This window comes from Malurus melanocephalus, unplaced genomic scaffold (assembly GCF_030028575.1).
Source record: "Malurus melanocephalus ecotype Western Australia unplaced genomic scaffold, MMel_1.1 scaffold_262, whole genome shotgun sequence".
Lineage (NCBI taxonomy): Eukaryota > Metazoa > Chordata > Aves > Passeriformes > Maluridae > Malurus > Malurus melanocephalus.
Genome location: NW_026623494.1, coordinates 704,428 through 726,625, shown reverse-complemented (window position 1 = coordinate 726,625; position 22,198 = coordinate 704,428). Strand labels below are relative to the sequence as shown.

The following is a 22,198-nucleotide window of genomic DNA, read 5'->3' as shown; positions in this document are numbered from 1 at the left end:
GTTGTAGGTATGTATAGCCTCACAAAGTTAATATTGCTTTTGGACTCGTTCCTGGGCATGATCTAATCTCCATTTAAGTCAGGAGAGATTTTTCTTCTTGCTTCAATAGGAATTGAGTTTGTGTTTTAATATGCAGTAAAGCCTACAAAATTTGTGCAATAAAATAAAAACAGGAGGGCACGCTCTGCACAACGGGGTGCCTTAAATGAAGGCGTTGAAATAGCGTTTAATCACCAGAGTAAGGAGGCAGATTTTCAAAGCTGCCGGCTGTGAGCAGTGGGGGGGATGAGCGATAGGTCTCCTTCATGCTCCAATTGAGTTTGTGGCTGGTGTGATACCGCTGTCCACATTCAGAACTGGCCCTGGTTATTTATGGCTTGAGAAGGCTTTAAAAAGGGGTGAATATAATCTGTGGTTTATTCTTTTCCTGCTGGCTTTGGTGGCCCCAGTGTGCTCAGTTGGTCTGTCATTGGTGCACAGGTTCACGTCTTCATTACACTATGATTTAATCCTTTGGGTTATATTTACAGTTTAYCCTTTAATGGAAATAATGAATAAAATATCTCCCAAAAGATGTATGCACTCTGCTTTTATGCTCGCAGAACTGTTCTATATGAAGGACCTAAATACAGAAAAAAGAATGGCTTAGGTATAATGTTAGTTTTCTTGAAATCATAAATATTCCTCTTTAATTGGGTGTGAAATTCCTGTCTACAAATCATGACATTTTGTTTGATTTTACATTTGCTGATTTGTGAATAATGGGCTCGCAATATTTTTTAAACTTTTCCTGCCTACAATATCTCTCCGCTAAGTTTCCTTCAAAAACCGCATCTCTGCTCAATGCGAGGAATCTGAATTAGCTCTGACATTTGCCTTTACACTCACAAATCTTTCCATGGGTCCCCTGTGCACCGATGTGTGGGGGCAGGATCCAGCCAAAGCTTGGGGGTAGGAGCACAGTTAGGTGAATGTAAAGCCTTCATCTTGGTGCAGGCAGATCAGTTGTATAAATTCTTTCTTCCCCCTCTGTATTTTAGACAGAAAAAAAAAAACAAAAAAAACCTAAAAAACTCATTATTCAACTGTTTGCCTCTCAAGYGACTTTATTTATTACTTTTTTCCCAGCAAGGCAATGCAAACAAAGACCTTTGGCTGACGGCTCGATGACAACCAAGGTGTTGTGTTTACTGCTAGGAGACTCGCAGAGTCTTTGATACAGGATCATGAATAATTAGTAGCATTTTGAAATCAGTGATTTTTCTGTTTCTTCCTTTGAGGCATGTAACAGAGCGCTGAGTACTTCGCTGTTAATCGGCATTCCTGACGGCCTGATTTCTGTCATTTTAATTTGGGGACAAACCAGCTTCTGCTTTGTAGCTGGTTTGCACTGAGCCCCTTTGTTTGTAAGTGGAGAGGGGAGAGGCAGCTGGGGGCTCTGGAGATATGTTTTTCTGGTGTTTAATGGCACAAGCTGATGTGTCCCCTGGATGTACTGAGTGAGTTTGCTGCTTTACAGAGCTCTGGAGTCAGGAAGGTACATTACATTTAGTTCTTCAGTCACCCTGAAGGTTATGTATTTTTATAGTGAGAGTAGACAGGGACTGGGCATGTTGCACTCTGCCAGCTGGGAATATCTGGGAGTGTGTTACTGTAGTGTCACTTCCATCCTGTGCTGCAGCTTGTGATGAGGACATGTTCTGCCWTTGCTGMCTCCCACTCCTCCTGCCCACCTCTRTGGCYSCTCCTGGGCCATGGGAATCTGTGTGCCATTCACCTTAGCTAACCTTTCCTGATTTTTCCTGAGATGCACATTTGTGCCATTAGCTCATACTCCTGAAAAAGGTTGAGGAGAATAAGCAACATCTTTTGACACTGAGGCTCTTCTGAATTGGTAACTGAGCTTGTAAAATATGTGCCTCTGCAAAACCACTGCATTTTGAAAAAGAGAGAACTAAGTATTTTTTTCTGTAGTATTTCTGTATGATGGTTTTTGGAAGAGTAGCAGATACTTCCTGGTCAGTCCTTATTCCCCATGTCTTGTTCATCATTTGCTGAGGGTAAGGCTGCTTCTATGTCAATTTTTATAATATAGGCTACTGAATCACTCAGCAAAATCACACTCTGCATTAGTTTTTGCATCTAGGCCAATAGCCTGGGTAGAAGAATAGCTTGTATTGTGTGCCCCAGTACTAAGGTGCCAAATGATAGAAGATTCTGGSCTGTCCCTGACAGGCAGTTGCTCCTGCCAGATACCCTTCTTTGCTGAATATTTGCACTCTCCTCTTTCTGCCATTGACTTACAGCCATCAGACCTCAGTTTGCTTTTCTCAGCTAGATTAAAGAGCTTTGTTACTCTCTTCTGACTTTTCCATGCACAGCTTCTTACAGACCACCAAGCTGTCTTTTAATCTTGCCTTGAAAAAAACTAAACAGAATTTAACTCCTTTCACTGTTTGTGCTTTTGAGGGTATTCATGAAGGATGATCTGACTTTTAGGAGGAACGTATGTGTGTAGCAGATATCCATGGCAATGGGCACCTATGTAAACAGCCAGGCTGACAGCTCCAGTAAACATTCTCTTGAAGAGCTGTGGCAGGTCCATCCATCACACTACCTATATACACAGTACTGTCGAATACCTAAAGTAAACAAACAGGGGCTATAAAGAGGCGATGAAAGAAATAATGCTTTTCTCTAATCCCTTTTTGTTTTAAGAGCATCTCAGCTTTCTCATCATGATAGTAAATACATGACTTTCAGACATTTTTTGAGTGGACCACGCCATTTGAAGTGTTCTGGTGACAGATGTACAGCAAATCAGTGGGAGAGGAAAGAGGGAAATCCAGTTTGCCAATTCTTTGTCCACTTTAAAATCCACTTTTTTAGTTTATTAATCCTTCTTTCTTCTTTTTTAACCTTCGTCCTTCATAAGGCAGTGTCTCATAGTGTCCAATTGCAGGAGCCATATAGAAAACATTATCCCATAATTTTCTCAGGCAAAGAGGGAAAACAATCTTTAAACAGAAACAAGCACACAACCTTCGCATTGCTGGCACATTGCCGAGCCCAAGAGCTGCACTTAATTTGCATATAAATACGCTGAGGATTTTAATCAGCAACTAATGCACTCTGTTGTTACTTTTCACTTACAGTGTTCGTAATGCACGTGGTATTTGGCAAATTGCAAGGGGCACATGTACTTGGAGGAATGCAGTGGCAAGCAYATTGGTGGCACTGCTTTTTGGATTGTTGGCTGGCTTTATTTCTGAGGCTGCCCTGGGCCTCAAGTTGAGCTGGCTCCTGGCCGTCATGGATATTGCAAAATCCAACCGAGGGCAACATAGAGCTGGCTCAGACTGCGTGGTTGGATTTCAGCTGTCTCATGTAAAAAAGCAGTAGTGCCTCCATGGTGAAGCTTCCCGGTGGATGAGAACATCTGCTTTTCTGTCTTGTTCAGAAGTGTGTCTGCAAACTCTTGTAACTTTCTGGTTTTTAGTCCCTTTGGAATTTTCATGATTTCTGCTGGTGTTTCTTCTTCYTCTTGATTTGTTTAGTTCAGGCGTCACTACTTTGTTCACATTTCTTTTCCAATTAGCAAGCRGCTGGAAAGAGTGGACCACAAAATCTGTCCAAGAAAAGCCCTCAGACCTGCTCCTAAAGGCCTCTCCTCCCTTCTGCTCTCCCGGTCCTGAAAAACAAATTCTGTCTTTCTGTAGTATCTGTTAATTTCTGTAAGCTTTGAAGTAAGTGATGCGTTTTCTGAATTTAYTGTGATTTTATCCAAGGATATCCCCCTTCTTTCACTCAGCTAAAATGAGTGAGAGCCTACCTGTGGACTGCCCCAGGGAGTGTTTTGCAGCTCTGTCAGTCTCTTTGCACTCAAGCCAGGGTGATGAAGAAGCAGCATTGATGATCAGGTGTCATCATTAGTTTCAAGGATTAATACCTAATATGAAGACAGATGGAAGGATGTAATCCATACTTATATGGAGAGATAAATTCAATATTTGGGCACCTTGTGTATTCTTGTGGGTACTGCCTTTATACCCATGTGTGAGTAYACAGCAAGGAGGCATTCTGTGCAGAACATTCAAGAGCATGGTGGCAGGTGTTCCCAGGGTGATGGAAGGATTTCCACCTGGGAAACCTGCAAGTGAACAAAAACCTTCATATTTGTCAACCTGCTGTGTGGCGTTGACAGGTGATACGACAAGACTTATTGAGGAAAAGGAATTAATTGTATCCGGGACCTTTTAATAAATCAAAAGTAAAAGTAAGAACCAGTGTAGTAGACCTGTTGGCAGTAGCTAATGCTTGTTCAATGATCCTTTCCTTCTGAAATACAGAAATGAAAAGTTAACTGTTGCCAAGAGTTATAAAACGAAGGAATGACTCAGAAGATAGATTTATTATCACCTCAGTACCAGTGAATTCAGCTTCATAAACATAGGTTAATCTGCTAAAACCTTCTGTGCTCTCACTGGGGGAGAGCCGTACTTATTTCAGATTTTGTTTAAAGATCTGAAATAATTCTTCTTGTCTTCTGAATAAATCATCATCTCTMGGATCACTAATATTCATCTTTTTTCCTCATTCTTTCCTATGTGGATTTATTTTATTTATTTATTTCCATGGGTTGTTATGGGCTCTTCTCATCCCTGCAGTGTAATTTCTCTTCTGGACTTGTAGGCTTTTTTCATCACAGTTCACCATATATTTTACCCGTGTTTCTACAGAAACTCATTACATGGCACAAGCTGCTGCCACCAAGAATATTTAGARTACACTCTGCCTTTGTCCTCCAGTGCTGCCCTGCTCACCTACGATGGGTGAATAATACMTCTGAGTGGAAGGACATGGATCTGAGGTTACTAGGAAAAGACCTAAGCCTGTACWTGACTGAATCAGTGCTGCTCCTCTCCCCTTCCTCTCTTATATGGCCAGTCAAATGTTAGGAATATACTTGTCAGTTCAAAATAGCATTAAAAGACATTAAAAAATTACAAAACTTGAAAAAAGAATTGTAGTATTTAAAAAATCCTATAAAACAAGAGTGAATACATGTGGCATCTCTGTGACTCTGTGGTTGGGTTCTGTGCTACTTTGAAAACTTTTCTAAGACGTGAAGCTGTCATGGAAGCAGYGCAGTCTGATCCTTTAAAAAAACCCAAAAGCCAAAAAGACACCCATCTCTTTTATTAATGTTTATCTTACAGAGGTGGTTAACTGGTAATTTTCATCTAAATAGCATCAAACACATCTGAGACTAAATTCAGGTTTCTTGTGTTCCTATTTTGCCCTGCAGTATCTCCATTGTTTTCCATTTTCTAGTGACATGATCTGATGGTTTTCAAACTGTCCTTTTGAGTATTTCTTAAGCTTGAGATGCACTGCATTAGTGTGTCTRTCAAGATTTAACAGKGCTKTATTAGGTGAGGAAAACRTTCTTGAYATATGTGTCRGAGGTGGTGAGGAAGTGCATTTGCYTATTTTGATGCTGGTGTGATTGTGTGTGGTGCTGGTGTATTTGGTGTATTTTGGTCATGCTTCAGTGAAGGTTTGGACTGTGCCAACACAAGCAGATCTTAGAGTGGTAGAAAGAGTTTCTGCTTCATTGCRGAATCACAGAATGGTTTRGTTTACAAGGGACCTGAAAGGTTGTCTGGTTCCAACCAGATACAAACCAGCTGTTCATGTCAGGAGGAGGATGGATTTCTAAAGCATTTTAGGCAGAAATGAGGTGGGTGGAAGCCCTTCATGGTAGACTTTTCAGGCACAGCAATGGTATTTTGATTCCTTTCTATGGCATTGTTACACTCACACTTTGTCATGTGTTTCTTAGGACCAGGTAGGAAACSAGCTGATGATATCTTACACCATTAGGTAAAGTGGCCAAGCCCTTACTTCCCCTGTGATAAAAAATGATATACTCATTTTCTAAAGGCTACTGTGTGAASTTTTGATTGCTTGTTATCCAGGATTTTGGCATTGTGCAGTGAGCGAGCTCAATTCTAAATTTACCGTCCATTTTCTTSGATTAATTTTAAAGTCCCTCCTAGGTTTTCTTCTTTAGCAAGGGCACAGGCAGGAACTTGAAAAAAAAGCCACATTTTTGTGCAATTGTATCTCTCCCTACCAACGTTTATACAAGTTTGCATCTCAAAACATAAAATGGTGGTGTTTCTTCTGTTCTTCTGCCAGCTGCAGTTCTAGCAAAGAAATGGCTGTGGCATTAGGACATTTATGAAGAGCCATGTTTTTGCTTCTGTCCCACTCAATTTTTTGGGACAAAGAATTGATATGTTGTTGAGCTGGGTTCACAAAACAATTCCTGAGCTCAAGCTTCTGTTTTCATTTGCTGCACAACTTGAATTTTTCTGCGGGTGGAGCGTTTGTTATATGTTGAACACATTTCTGTAGTAGAGCCAAATGAAAATGGATGTGATGTGTTATTGATCCTWTTCCTGACATCCTCTGCTTGCTGTTTTTCTGCAGGAGTTATCTACACAGCAGATATTCTTGACCGGGAGACAACCAAATCCTACTGGCTGACGGTGTATGCGACTGATCATGGCGTCGTCCCACTCTACACTACCATCGAAGTCTACATTGAAGTGGAGGATGTGAATGACAATGCCCCTCTCACCTCTGAGCCTATCTATTACCCCGTTGTCATGGAAAACTCCCCAAAGGATGTATCTGTCATTCAGATCCAAGCCCAGGACCCTGACTCCAGCACTAATGAAAAACTGACTTACCGGATTACAAGTGGAAATCCCCAGAACTTCTTTGCGATCAATCCCAAAACAGGTAACAAAACTTTTGCCTCAGGGCAGTGGGAAATTGCAATTTGCATATTTATCAGCCTTCTCCCCTTCAGGATGCACTGGTGTTGCATAGCTTCCTACACCTCTGTTTTCTGGTTGCTTATGTGCCTGAAGCGTCTTGTACGTGTCTAAAGCGTTCCRCTTTGCGTCAGTACCCAAAGGCGCTGGCAGATGATGCGCTGCAGATGTGCTGCTGCAGCATCCCCCTGCCCTGGGTCACTGAGTCACTGCTGGCTGTTGCCTATTCCCTGCGTGTGCAGGGATGAGGCTTTGCTGTGCTGAGTCTGCAGGGTGGTGCTGGGGAGCAGGTCCAAGCTGTTGCAGGTTGCAGAGCAGTGTTTCATTCTTTGTGAGCTGGTGTAGTGCCACTGAAGTGAGTGACATGATGGCTGTCCTGCACATGTAATAAGGCTCCACATTAAAGTAGCTGGATTTAATTTTACAGCTTGTTTTATACAAAAAGGCAGTTTAGATGACCTTAAAGTCCCTCTGGCCTTCAAAAAAAACCCAAACATGTGTTTGCATTGATTTTTAACAGCTGGGGATGTAGCCTGTGGGTGCAGTATGGCAGAGATGGTAATTGTTTGAAGTTAAAATACTGTTGTTGGCTGGCAGTGGAGCATGGTGCTGGTGCAGAGCTGCTCTGCTGTACCCTAGGTGCCTTTGCTGAATGAGGTTGATAAAGAAATTGTCCCAGGAAATGTAGCCTGAGGTGATGGATGCTCTGCTGGGTGCCTACCGTGCTTGGCAGCAGGTGTTCCTCACTCCAGCATGWACTCAGCTTTCCTCACTCACTGGGCTTGTGGGGACCCTCCAGCATGATCTGGAGCTAGTGTGTCGAGGGGATCTTTCAGAGCAACATGCTGATCTGAAAGTAGTTCAGAGAATTCACACAGTGCTCCTGCTGGTTGTCATGCTACTAGTTTTGTTCTGGGGTTTTGATTTTTTTTTTTTTTTTTTTTTTTTTTTTTTTTTTTTTTTTTTTTTTTTTTTTTTATCTGCCACAAATTTCTAAACAGCTACAAAACCNTTTTTTTTTTTTTTTTTTTTTTTTTTTTTTTGTAAGTTTATTTATATCTGCCACAAATTTCTAAACAGCTACAAAACCAGAAGGAATAGTCAAGAGAGGGAACATTTTTAATTTCATGTATGGAAATGATGTTCAGTAAATAGGTTTTCAACATTTGGTTGGGCAATCCTATTGCAATGTGTGGCATAAGAAGGGGTCAGGATCTTCTCAGGCATAAACCCAGGTGAAGAATTATGGAGAATGTATAATCACTGTGTTCAATCTGCTGAGCCCTAAGGCGCATATCTCACTTATTTTTAACACTCRGAATGGCCGAAGATGCTCTTCCATCTGCATCCCTTCTCCCCCTCCCCACCCCATAAATCCCATCTGGGCAAAGTAGCAGAGTTAGGACTCGCAGTGTTTAATGCTTGTGCTTCCCTTCCGTCGGCTCCTCCCGCAGAGCAATCTGCTCAGCACAGCTCTGCTTCTCTTCCAGGGTGAGCCTGTGACAGGGACCTGAGCSGGGCACATGGCAGCCCTGCAGCACCCTAGCCTGGTGGCACACCCTCTGGGTTGGCTCTTCGTCCCTCTGGAGAGCAGGCAGGGATACTTTTCCCTAACAGTGAGATCTTATTCTCCCAGTTAACACTGCCAGTGGTTAATCTTCATTTGCGCTGTGGAAATTGCTCTCTGAGAACTTAAAGGCTTCAGAGTTGCTGCTTGGGCAACTCCCAGAGGGCTCCCCTTACACTCGGAGAGCATCCTTGCTGGTGACTGGCTGTGATTTGTCATACAAAGGATAATTCATCCCCTTCTATCCAATTCAGTGCCAAACGCAGAGCAGYGAAAACTGGGCAAGGTGGCCTCTTTGAGTGCGTTTTTGTTTTGAAAACGATGAGGCTGTGAGTGTCTGTGCAGAGATCCCTTGTCCTAAAGGGGAGAGCCAGCCCTTGACATCAGAAAGCTTTCTCCTGATGGGATGCTGATGTCCAAGTAATAAAAGCATAATGGATTTTCCTAGAGAATGCCCCTGGGGGTCTGTGACAAGGCTCCTTTCTTCCATCTCCCCGCAGTGCAATAGTTCCTCTAAGACAGTAATTTACACTCCAGTTGTTTTGTACAGGAGACTTCTGCTCCCCCAGAAGAGGTTCGTGGCATGCCAGCCCYGTACGCTTGCTGGGATTCAGCACAGCAGTAACTCACGTGGAGCGTCRCACAGCAGCCCTAAATGCGACAGCATGCTGGATAATCAAGATGAAAAGGTTTAATGTGAACCCAAATACGCCGTGATTGCTGCATACGTGGGCTGAATGAGCATGCTACTGCTGTTGGGGGAGAGCAGTCATCTGAGAAAGGGGATCTTTTATTTTCTGTGTTACTTTGGAAGTTTAAACACTGCCAGAAAACTGACATCTCACTCCTGTGAGTAATCCATTGCTGAGAGGCAACAYGAAGGCAGCATCCTGCATTTTTTACATCTTTTAATGGAAAGCTGCAGAAGAGATGGGGAGTTTGCAGGAGCACAGGGATGTTCTCAAGTATCTTTGGAGGTCAGCAGTGACCATGTTTCCCTTCCTCTGGAGCTCACGTTCAGCTGCCTTGTAGCACATGCAGGTCAGGCTTGTTTCTGGAGGCACATGGACCACTATGTGTCTGATGAAGCGGGGACACAGGGAATCCAGGTTTTGTTCCTGGTTCTAATTCAGGATCATAATTGCAGCCAAATCTTACACTCTTGATTGATTATCTGGATAGCAGAAGCGACATCACTCCTTGTGTGCCATGTCTGTAGATAGCAGAAACCTCTTAATAGACAACTTGTCACTTCCTGCATTTTTAGAGACTGGCACAGCTCGCCGTGGCTATTTTAGGCAGTCAGACTGCAAATGTATCGCGTGCATTTGGATCTGTTTGGAGGCAGTCCTCAGACCTTTCAGAATGATTACCTGCAGTTTGCTCTGTGGCTTTCAGAGATGAAGAGCTTCTCCTGCAGAAATGAAGAGCTGCTAAATAGCCGCCTGATAGCAAGATTTGGGCACTGAAGTCACCCTGGGCAGCTCATGCTCTCTCTGGGGGCTGACTCTGCTCTGGGGGCACAAATACACATGGTGGCAAGGGCCCTCCTCTTTGGGCTTAGGGTTTATATGGGTGCTTCAGGGAAGATGACAGGAGCATGAGCAACCCTCCCCTGTGTGTCAGGATTGGCAAGGCAGTGTGGGCAACCTCCCATGAAGGCCTTTTTTTTTACTCACCTTGATATTTTTATTAAAATACAGCCAAGCATCAGTTTGCTCCTCGGTCCACACTTCTATCTCATGAGCTGATATTCATAGGTACAAGTGAATAATGTAGCACATGAGTACATGTGAAACCATAAATCATTCACCCTGGAGAACAAGGCAGCCTTGTTCTGCACACTTGTGCAGCCAAAGTGCAGCAGGTCCAGGAGAGCAAGCTGGGATTTTCCTTTATAGCGGGCAAGACGAATATAGTGCAAAGCACAGTTTTGTGAAGGGGTAGGAAACATGTTTTTCAAAAACTCTGAGGTGACTCTAGGGGTTACATGACYACAGGGAAAGGCATTCCCCTGGGCATTTGTCTCCCAGCTGTGTATACACACAGCGGCTGTGGAGGCATTCCTGGAGCTCAGCACTTTCAGCAGCTGGGAGCCAGCCTGGTGTGGCTGTTGGGAGAGCCAGGGCTTTTCCTCATAGCTTGACTTYTGTGCTTGGGAGGGCTTAGGGTTGCTCTGGCAGAGCCCAGGGTCACAGGGCTGTGCTCCTTTGTGGGTGGTGTGAGGTGGAGAGGACGGCAGAGCTGCTGCCAGAGCAGCTGGGCTGACCTGCTCCCAGGAGTGCCACATTCAGCACGAGCTGAGTGAGTTAGTTTGGGGYGAGAGACATGTGGAAGAAGGTAAATAAAACAGAAGATGGAGTTAATAAAAAAAAAAKGATGGATTAGAGCTGTAAATTCTTATTTTTATTTCATGTATGTGGGTGTTAATTTCACAGTACAGCGTTAATTTACTGCATTGATTTATTATGTTTCTGTGCTCTGGAAAAAAAAGTAATTCAAACCATTGCTTTGTWTTGTTTAGTGTTAAAATACTTCCAACAAACCCAGTAAGATTCTCTTCAGTCTTACGCAGATTACTTAAGAGATTCTTTAACTAGCATGGGAGCAGACCAAATTTCACTCGTGCACATTGTTATTAACTAATTTACTCTAAAATTATGCTTGTGTTGGAAAATCTGTTTACACCTTGCTTAGCCTTTTGCTGGCACCATTTAAACCAAGGCAGACCCCTGGCACCCCTGAAACAGTATTTGCTGCCGTGGTCAAGGCAGGATGCACTAGTGGGTTAAGAAATAGAGTGTGTTGGTCAGTACATCTTTGCAGAGCAGCAATACTCTGCCTCTGGAAATTGTCTCTGAACTGACTCTGAAAGACTCTGGGTATTTTCATGCTGAAGTAATATTAATATTTATATAAGCTAATATAGATTATATATAGCAAGTGAGTGTCAGAATTTAATTGGTATGAACGCTCCTCTTCTCAGTGGGCTGGGCTTTGCTTTCTTGTGYGCTCACCAAGCCAGCTGGCATGGAATCCTGCTGGGTCTGAAAGCCACGTCTGCTCTGCCGTGCTGAAACAGTGCTTCACCCTCCTGTCATGCATCCTGGTTTCTATAGCTGCTTTTCTTTGGTTTGTCCCAAGAAATACCCACACATCTTCGCTCTCACAGACTGAGACAAATCCAGTGGCTGATGGCTGCCAGCAGTACCGCTGCTGGGTACCTAGTGCCTCTTTTCAGCCCAGAAATCACAGAATCATAGAATAGTTTGTGCTGGAAGGGACATGAAAGACTATCTGGTTCCACCCACCTGCCTGGGAAGGCACATATTCCACTAGACCAGTTGCTCAGGAGCCCGTGCATCCTGGACATGAATATTGTCAGGGATGGAGCAGGGATTACCCTTCTATCACAAATACTGTAGCTGCTTTTAGAGCAGACCTGAGGATGGGATTGCTCTGAGAAGCCCCTGGAAGGATTCCCAGTGGGAAGGATTCCCAGGAGGGTTTCTAGGTTTCTGAGCYTGTTCCTGTTGCAAGGGACACTCACCTGTCCTGGCTGCTTCATCCCTGCTGCTGAACTCTTAGTAAGCTTCCTCTGAAATAAGATCTTCCATATCTTACAAACAACGTCCATTAGCTTCTCAGGGGCTTTTAGTCTAAACTTCAGTCTTTCTCYAGGGTATGTTCTAGGTGCTATATGATCAAATTAAAAAATGTAATTCGAATTTTGATGGTGTTGCAGGTCACCTCCCTTCCATGGGGTGCTCCTTCTGCACATCATCTCCCTCATGTGCATTGGCCATGGAGCCCTTTTCAGCAGCTCATGTGTCTGATGAAAATCAGCTCTGCAGATTGTGTCATAGCATGAATATCTCAGTGCTATTCACCTCTAAGTGTCCTTGCCCTGTCAAAGAGCAGAGAGGATCTTGCAGAGGGAAAAGACATTGATTGGGGGGCTCTCCAGTCAATGGTAAATTTGAGGAATTGTTCTTCCTCTCTTTCCATGCTCTTTAATGCTGGTTGTACAAATGCTGAGTTCACCAACAGTTTCAGAGTCCAGCCCAGTATATCCATCACTAGCTGTGACCATAACTAATACAGATTTTTACAATGTAATTGCCCTACCACATTAGCTGGCTTCCATTCTCTGTAATTTATGTTGTATCAACACATGCTAAATGATCTACTTTCTTTGCTTTCACTTCTCTATTATTTAAAAGCGTGGCTCTTAATGACTTCTTTGTAATACACTCTCTGTTAAAAATTGAGCTTTGGAGCATTTTAAAAGCTTTAATTTCTGCTTTGGCATGGTTTATTCTTTACTAGACACCATATTTCCAGTGGTTGGAGCCCAGGGTTAACAGCTGGAAAATCAAAGGACCATGGATGTTGGAGTTACGTGCTTAATCACAGTGGGACCCGTAAGCCTGCTAGGCACTGTTCAGCGTATTAGACAAAGTTCCTGCCTTAAGGAGTTTGTCATAATAACAATAATAATAGTAATAATTAAGAAAAAATAGGAAAAGAAAAGAAAATGGGGAGGAGGATGTAAATCAAGTCCATCTGCTTGCCAGGGCACGTTTATTCCCCAGAGTAAATTTTCAATTAAATCCTGAGCTGCAGCACAGCAGGGACACGAACATTTCTTTCGACTTTGAGTGAGTCACCTCACGATTTCCTTTTTTTTTTTCTTTGTGTTAGTGGAAGTATTTTCTTACCTAGTATGATTGTCCTGTAAATTAATTTACGGTAGACAGTTTGCAGATCAAATACGCTCTGGAAATGCAAGCTATTGATTTTTCAGGTATCTTTGGCATTAATAGACATGCAGTCACAGTCATGTATTCATAGGCATGCAATAAAAAAAAAAGCAGCATCATTTCCAAAATGGTAGGATGAAGAGGAATATAAAATCATTTTAGACTAAGTAAGTATTGTCTAATGTCCAGACCACTGATTGCACTGAAAATGACTAAAATTTGGCTGGCATGTCTCTTCCCTCCTCCCTGGCAGTGATTCCCTTCTCAATCTGTCTATGTTATCTGTGGAAGGGATAAAGGTGTGAACTGTGTCACCTTAGTTGAGGCTGCAGTAATGCTGCTATTAATAAAATAATAAATCCAGTTTTATCATTTCTTTTGAACAGACCTGATTTCTGCTAGCAGTGAGTTTTTATTCATGAAGTACTGAATATGGTTGAGATTGCTGGATGTCTCTGGTATCAAGTGCCTCTTTTAAAGTGGCATTTAAAGATACAATATTTCTTATAAATTCCATTTCTTTGTAATCAGCAGATTTATACTTGGCTTATAGAAATTTTAACCTTTCTTTGGATCTCCATGATRGCTTTTTTAGACCTCTTTCGCAGAAAGAAGTTTAAAAAGTATCCCTATTGCCTTAGCTGGACAACTCTGTCCTCACTTATTCAAGGCAGCACCAGCTTTTAATCTGAAGTCTCGGTTTGCTTCAGTAGAGACTGATGTCTGAAGGGCATAAGCATGACAAGGGCCAGTGGGACACTTTTTTCTGATGGAAGAAGTTGCTGCCCAATACTTAAACAGCTCTCTCCTTCCCTGCCCTAGCACCAATTCTGGAACAGCAATGATTTTACCACTAATCTCATAAACCTACATTGTTGTGCATTATATCAATCATCTGTTATTTTAAAAAAACATCAGCAGAACATATCCTCTCCCTATTCAGAAGCAACTTTGTCTGTCTGCTTAGCTGTGAAACTGCTTTTTCTGCCTTGTCTGTCAGTTCAGTTTCTCGACTCATAAATTTCTAGAAGTCATGGCTAGGCAGAATTGATCAAGAAATCACCTGCCTTTTAAATAAGCCGTACTATTCTTTMACTAATTTGTAATTAGGGCTGTTCCATTCACTTCCAGGTAACCAAATTCTCTTGTTGGAATTATTATCAAAGACAGAAGCACAATTGAGCTTACTGGGTGAAATTTTACCACAAGTACTGAGTAACACCTTGTTGTGTGAGCAGTTTCTAAAATTACTTTATGGACTGGAAGTTAGAGGCAAGGAATGTAGTTCTGGTTTACTCTTAGCAAACATCCGATCCTTGGTACCAATAGTGATATTTCTTGTTTGGAGAATTAGATTGACCTATACTACACGTGAATATTAAAAAAAATAACATAGCTTGGAAATGGGAATAAAAAGAGAAGGCAACTGGGAAGGCAGGTGTGTTTGCATAAGCCATGACGATGTCAGTAATCACTAACCGTTAATTCCTCTTTGTCTTCTATCACATAGGAGGCTGTGTCAGCACCTATTAAACTCCCWAAGCCTCGTCACCTCACAGTTCAGCTAGACTAGTCTGTTCAAAAATGAGGCTTAACAGTGGATTGTGTTATTTTTCCCCTTTCTTTCGTAACTCTGTTTCCATCAGAGTTAYGCTGTTATAACCAAGATAATTATTTTCTGTGAAATTACCCTCCCCTCCTTTCCCCTTCCCGTTATGTTAATGAGAGTGTTTTTCTTTTCCTGGGAAGACTGACACAACTTGTTTGAAATTAGTAGTGTTGTTGCCAGTTAAGTATGTGACCTTCTCTGTGTAATTGTACAGATCGTGCTGCCATATGTCTCCATGCACAGAGCTTAATTTAACCAGAGACATACATGTGTAAAAATAAAGCAGTATCAGGGGGTGAAGTATCATCAGAAGAGTCCCCTAATCACAGCTTTCACATTATACACAGCTTTCTGCAGAGCTCCAAGAGCTCTGAAGTTAGGTCTTTAAAAAACACTCCCTGCATGGGACCATGCTCTTCTAACCTTGTTTTTGSATTGATTGTCATGTGAATTCAACTATGTCTGTACTTCCTTACTTGTTGTACCTACTTGGTTTCTCCCCCTGTGGTAGCTAAGTCCTGCATGCTGTTTGGTAAGGTAGAATAGGACTATCTTTGTTTTTTTTACAAGCAGGGAACTGGTGCAAAGGAAGCAGATAACTCATCTGATGCCAGTAAGAAAAATTTGATCCTAATTTGCCTTCCAAGCCAATGGCTACATGTAATGTAAAGCTTTATGGCATGGGTCCAGCCCATCCTGCCCCGCTAAATGCAAAGCTGCCCTGGTACCAGTGTTTTCTACTGTGTGTGCAGGACTTACCTGGACATGTTGAAGCCCCAGTAGAACCCATTTCCTGTCTGTTTCCATCTGGCCCACCATTTCCTATCCCGGCCTTTCAGGCCTTCCTTGCCTTTCTCTCTCTCTTGCCTAAAGGCAAGCTTGGATTGCCCACAGGAGAGAAAGAATTACAGTTTGCAGAGGGACTAAGAGTCTCAGACAGCTCTGTTGGAATCTGGTCATATAGAGGCAGAGATGACTCTTGTCTTCTGGGTGGATGAAGCAACCCCTTCTCCATCAGCTTGCTGCTGGTGCTGTCATGGAGCAAGAAAGCAAACCCAGAGCACTGGCGGATGCCACTACCCCAATAATCACATTCATTCTTTCTTGATATTGCATTTGCTTGTTCTTTCTGAGCAAGAGCGTGTTTCCTCATTGCTTCCCGTGTGTATGAGGCAATGTCATGAGATGCTGTGGGTTTGTTGCCTTCTAAGAGAAATTTAGTGTTTGTGTCRGATGAGTTGCGTGCAAGGAATCTGTGCTGCACTGATCTATTTATATGGTAATTAGCAAGTAGCTTTGCGGCTCTTAAAGGAATTTGGTTTGAAAACTAAGTATTATTTCCTGAATTTTAACTTACCAACAGTGTATGAACAGCAGTGCACATGCACCTTTTTTTTTTTTTTTAATGTGCCACAATACCCAAAAGATAAATGCAGGTCTGCTCTGCAAGAGAATATTTTGGCTATAATTAATTTTGCTTCCATTCACCATATGCTTGTATTTTCTGACCTTCATTTTAATCACAGACTCTGTGTAATAAAATGTGCAGTATTAAAACAAAAGTTGCTTAAAGAAGCACAAGTGCTTGTGGTGCTACATCTTCAGCTGAATTATGTGGCTTGTGCCWCCTGAGAATTTGTCCATCTTATCCTTAAGAAGATAGTATTATGGAAGGGTGCTGTCATTGCTCAAAGATGTTGAAGTTATTTTTGTTTATACAACAATGAGATGAGTGTTTTTAAATCTTTGAAGAACTGTTGTAAGCCCATCATTTATATTACTGAGATAGGTCCTTTAGGAGAGGCAACTGTAGATGGAGAATTTTCTCTTTACCCTTTTTATTCTATGTGTTTGAGGYAGTTCTTGAGACATGACCTGGGAACACACTGCAAATGACACATAGAATAATTGCTGCTAAATTTAATTTATTGAGTAGGTGTGAATTAGATGGGCTAAACAGAATAAAAACACACAAGATAACCCAGAGTAGGTGCATGGATGGAAAAATGTTAGACTGTATTAACAGCTTAGATATGCATGTTGCTGAGATATTTTTCAAGTGAGTCTGTAATTTTTTAGGGGATTCCTCTCAGGTTTTTTGTTTCTTTCTTTCTTCTAACATTTAATGTAATCCAGACTGATTAAGGGAATGCTATGCATTAAAGGGAAGAAAAAGAAGGCAAATGCAAGCTTCAGAATTAGCTCGCGTAGTCTGTTGGGATGAGCTGCAGCTTTGACTCACATATGTGCCCATGCCCTGCATTTGTACGTGTGAAAACCCCTCGGCTGGAGTTGGGTTCACTTGCAGAGGACAGAGCCCTTTAGGAAGGATSCACAGCTCGGGGTCAGAGAGACAAACAGGCAGGATTTGGGTACAATCCTTGTTTGGAGAGCTGGATGGGGAGGCTTCACACCCCACCCCGAGCTTAGCTCCAATCTGTTGGTGCATCTCTCCACTGCTACCTGGTGTTGAGCAGGGAGGATCTCRAAGACATTTTATTGTACTCAGCCTGCAGGAGGAGGTTTCCTCTCCACCTCCGAAACTTCTGTTTGTTCTTTCTGCTTAAAGCCATTGTGCAGGATAGCTGGGATTTTACAAACACCCCGCAAAGCATCAGCCTAACCTCTTAACCAGGCTGCCTTATTAACGACAGAAGTGCAGTAATGAGAGCGTAATTAAGATCTAATGGGGAGACAAAAACTTAAGAGAAGGAGAAATTCCTATGTAGAAAGAAATTATTTTTGCTTATAAACATGAAAAAATTAGATGAAAACATGAAGAAAATAATACATACTTTGTTGATGTGACTGTGTAAAGACAGTTGCATCACACAGAAAACATTGCATTTCCAAAACTGTTTCACCCATGTTTGTGTATAGACTTGGCTTTTGTCATCATGAATGTTCACCTCTAACAGTGGCTTTTGGTTAAAAAAAAAACAAAAAAAAAACCAGAATCATGTCCTCAAGATACCTTAATTTCTGCTCATTGAGTYCTGTCAGAAAAGTAAGAAGGATTGTGGGGGTTCAGGTTGGGTTTGGTTTTGTGTTTGTTTTTCTGTTTTGTTGGAGGTTTTTCGCTTGGTTTTTTTTTGCATGAATATGTGGTTTTTGTGGATTCTCCTTAGTGCTTTTATTTTAATTATTTAGTAATTAAAAATAATTCATAGCTAAGAGCCCAGTCAGGAAAAGCAAAACCTGTGCTGCCTTTTGGTGGGCTGAAATGGTGACTTTTTTTTTTTTTTTTTTTTTTTTTTTTTTTTTTTTAATATTTATTTGCAATATTGCGGCACCTTCATAGCCGCAGTCTTGAGGCAGCACCCTGCCGTGCTTGGCAGGATAAGTGAAGCAAAAGATGGTTGCTACACCGAAAAAGCTCACAGCTTTTAGGGGGAGCCTGAGACAACAGATGGGGAAAAGCAGATGGAGATGCGTCAGAAAAACCAGGGAGGTATTGATCAGTGCTAAGTTTGTTGCTGGGCACTCTTGGTGTGCGGAGGAGTGGGGACCAGGCTTTTACAGAAGGGAGGAGTGGGCACTTGGACACGTGCTGGCGAGGTGCCTTTGTGTGCCATGGGCTTCGTCCGGGGGCTGCAGATCCCAGCCTCGTGCAGGGCTTGCAGGGAGGGGCTGCCAGGGAATTGCTCCAAATAGTATACAGGATATATATATTCTGCATCTGTATCTATGGAGAGATTTCTCTCCCTGTCTCTGAGGTGTGTGTGTGTGTGTGTNAGACTATTTCAGAAGCTGCACTGATTGCTAGCACCATTTTGCATGTGTCACTTACAGAAATAGAATCAGGGGAAAGGGGGACAGGCAAGAGGATAATGATCGACTAAACCTCATATTTAAGCAATATTTTGAGGATTTGAGTCCCACCCTGTGTCTGAAATAAGCAAGTGCCTTCAGGGGGAAAGACTTCGGTTTTGCTTTTTTTTTTTTTTTTTTTTTTTCTTTTTTGGTTTTGTTTTGTTTGGGTTTTTTGCCCTTTTTTTGTAATTAAAGGATTTTTCAGCAAAAAGCATTCAAAGTGGATTTTTTTTCCTTTATTGGAATGTGTATAAGTCTGGAGGGTTTTTTCCCTGTTCTCTTTCTTGGTTTTCATGATAAAAGAAAGACAGTGGAAGTCTTACTTCCTTACTTTGAAGGGTTTAAATGCTGTTTGTGTGGGGCATGAGGGAAGAGGCTCCTGAAAAGGCTGAAGGTTTCAAATATCATGTCCAGCTGAGCTCCTGAAAGGTGAAGTTTCTTTTCATTCTGGGAAAAGCTGGCTACTGTCCTATAGCCATAGTTAAAAAATGAAATACCTAATGGAGCATCCCCATCCCTTCCTCCTACACTGGATGCTCCAGGGGTTTTCTAGCAGGGATTTGGAGACGCTTCCCATCTCTAGCCAGGGTAGGATCCAGGAAGGCCTCTGGGTGCTTAATTTCTCATTGGTAACAATGCACATTTAGACAGGTGTCCCAGAATTAAAATCTTACATTTTCTCCAGCTGTCTACCTCTGTGGGTAGTGGGACTCACAGTTAAATGACAGAGTCAGACATTTAGAGCAAAATTCTCATCTTTTTTCAAGCATGACTGATCCTGTGTCAATCCATCTACTTAAAAGGATCACATCATTGGGGTTCTCAAGTGCCCTTTTTTAAACCTAAAATTTGCACTTCCACACCATGGGGAGMTGAAGAAATCCAGTCTGTGTAATTTGTCAAGAAAAATTTAGGAGGTTGTGGCTTCATAGTTTGTGTGTGCCTACATGGGGACAGGACTTGTGAAAAGGGTTTTCTTTTGTCTAACAGATAAAAGGCATAAAAGACAGTAAAGATAGAGAAATTCAGACTARTAATAGTCTTACCTTTCTGGCTCAGGATAGTTGTAGCTGTAAAGGTGCTTTTCCAAGGTTATGGTCCAGACACAGAGGCCAAGCAGTGAAATTCCCTGACCATTATTATCCAGGAGCACAAAACAGATTATCTGATCTGGACTAAAAACCTATTAATGCATAATGAACACAGTTTAAGCCAAAAATTACCATAGCAGTAGAGGGGCTTTATGGCACAGCTCTCTTTTGCACAAAAAGCTGGGAGGAGAGGCCATGTCTCTTCTGGGAATGGGTAATATATATTCAAATACAGTGTTGTCCCATGTTTTTCTCCTCTGGGCTTCTTGAGTACCATTATTGCTGTGAAATGTTATAAATAAATCAACAAAAGATAAACATTAGTTATAAATATTCCTCTATTGATTCTAACAGGATTAAAAAAAGGAAACAGCAACACCAACTTGCCTCACTTAAGAAACATGATTTTCTTGTTCTGTCACAGCTTGAAATATTGCAGACCATATTCCTTTTAAATCATTCTCTTGTGATAGCAAGGTGTAATGGAGCTTTTTAGACACGTTACAGATTTTTGGATTAAAAAGTTTCCTATCTGTTGCAAAACATCAGTAAGCACATTCAGCGAGGTGTGGGGTGGGAGTGACTTGTTCCATTTCTGGGGGCATGTAATATTTTATCATCTTGCAGCCTTCATGCAATATGGTATGCAGAGAGAAATTAATTTGACTGTTTACAATATTTAATTTTCAATAATTATTCAAGCATATAGAATGACAGGCATTTACAGTATGTAGTAAACAGATGGATTAGCAATTGTGCATGTAATTAGAAATTACACTTAAAATACAAATGTGCATCTGAATATTCAGTTACCTTTAAAAAGAGAAAAGGTATAAATGACACTCTGAGTGCCTTAGAAATTATTTATAGAGTYCATGAAGTGCATGCCCTTCCTAAGTGAGTCTTTGCCAAAAATATTCATTGAATTCCAGTTGCAAGTTACGTGTACTTTTTTTATCCCTRAGACAAGACTAAATTGCTCGAATTTGGTAGTTTTTCCATGCTGCTGTGGTTTCAAACTCATGGCAGGATGACTTTTCCCAGCCTCTGAAGGGAGACATTCCCCCTGTATCACAGTGTCCATGCTGTTGGAGGTGTGAAACACTGACTCCCACCTGGCACCCACTCCTCAGCTCTGCCTCTACTGGAAAGCTGCTTGAGTGGTGACACTTGAGAAATGGTTTTGTTAGGACAAGATAAATCTTTAACAGAAATTGTGGAACTGTCAGGATGTGGAAGTACTCTAAATGAATAACAGTCTGATCTTATTACTTTAGAGTTTATCCTTTCCCCACCTTGAATTGTGTTGCAATCTTTCATTCGGTCAAAACCGATTTGTAGGATAGATGACACAGCGACCCCGGGTAAAATCACCAAAAATGCCTGGAAATTATTTTTTGAAGTGACTTTTGAGAATCCATTTTAGATGCTGTTGCAAATACATTCTTCCCAGTTTTTTGTGGTATCCTAACATGGCTCCAAGGGTTAATGCTTTGGTGCTGTGCACGTGGCCCATGCACAAGGCTGTCAACACCAGAGCTGGTGTAGAAAAACCCCAACGTCACCTTCTCATTTAATTTAATAATTTTAGAAATCCCTAACAAACTCCCCTCTTTTGCCTCATGAATGCTTTGGATAAAATGGCTATAAATGAGCTGTAACATCTTCAAGGGAAGAGTTTCATTCTGCACTCAGTAAAGTCAATGGGATTCCTGCCATTGCTGCAGATGGGTGTGGGATTGAGCCCTTAGTGATTGTCTGAGTGTGAAATGAGAAAGTATATTTAGCCAGGTTCATTTGAAATTATTAGAAACAAATTCTCATCTAACATAGCAGTTGGAGCTGATTTCCATGGCTTTTCAGCTTATTGACCATAAATCATGTCATGAGTATGAATGACCCTTCCCCCCTATGTGTCTCCTYCATTTAAAGGGACTATAATTTAACATAAAAAAAAATTCAAATCCCTGCCGCTCAGAAGTTTAGTGGATTAAAGTAATTACTTCAGGAAAAAAAAAGTCAAGATAGTTATTTTCCTTTTTTTTTTTATTATATTATATTGCAAATTTTGATGCTGTTGTGCTATTCACCATTGTAATACAATTCTATGTGAAAGTGGTCTTTTTCCTGGACTTCCCAGCATAGTGCATGAGAGCTACTCATTTTTTCCTGCATGTGGTACGTTCTGGTTTAGAGATGGAAACAGAGGTTTTTCAGGGTTTTTGCAGTGTGATAGGATAGTGAATGAACAGATGACTAGTCTTAAGGTCAGAGTGGTATTGTATCACCTGCTCTGACCCCTTCAAGGTAGACATGGTAGAAAATCACATAATTACTCCTACACTGAAATCTCTAACTGGTGTTTGACTAAAGCCTGTATTCTAGGAAGATACTGATTTAAAGGCCAAAAGACCCTTTCTTTTTTTTTTTTTTTTTTTTTTTTTTTTTTTTTTTTTTTTTTTTTTTTTTTTTTTTTTTTTTTTTTTTTTTTTTTTTTTTTTTTTTTT

The 22,198-nt window shown here is 41.5% G+C and overlaps 1 protein-coding gene across 3 annotated transcripts in view; it reads left to right on the top strand.

Annotated features, from left to right (window-relative positions):
• FAT3 (FAT atypical cadherin 3) overlaps positions 1-22,198 on the top strand; it is a 308,169-nt gene that overhangs the window by 87,264 nt on the left and 198,707 nt on the right. For all 3 annotated transcript variants that reach the window (XM_057375897.1, XM_057375896.1, XM_057375894.1), the window contains exon 2: positions 6,499-6,813. In XM_057375897.1, the coding sequence (XP_057231880.1) occupies positions 6,499-6,813 (315 nt within the window). The remainder of the gene's footprint in view (positions 1-6,498; positions 6,814-22,198) is intronic.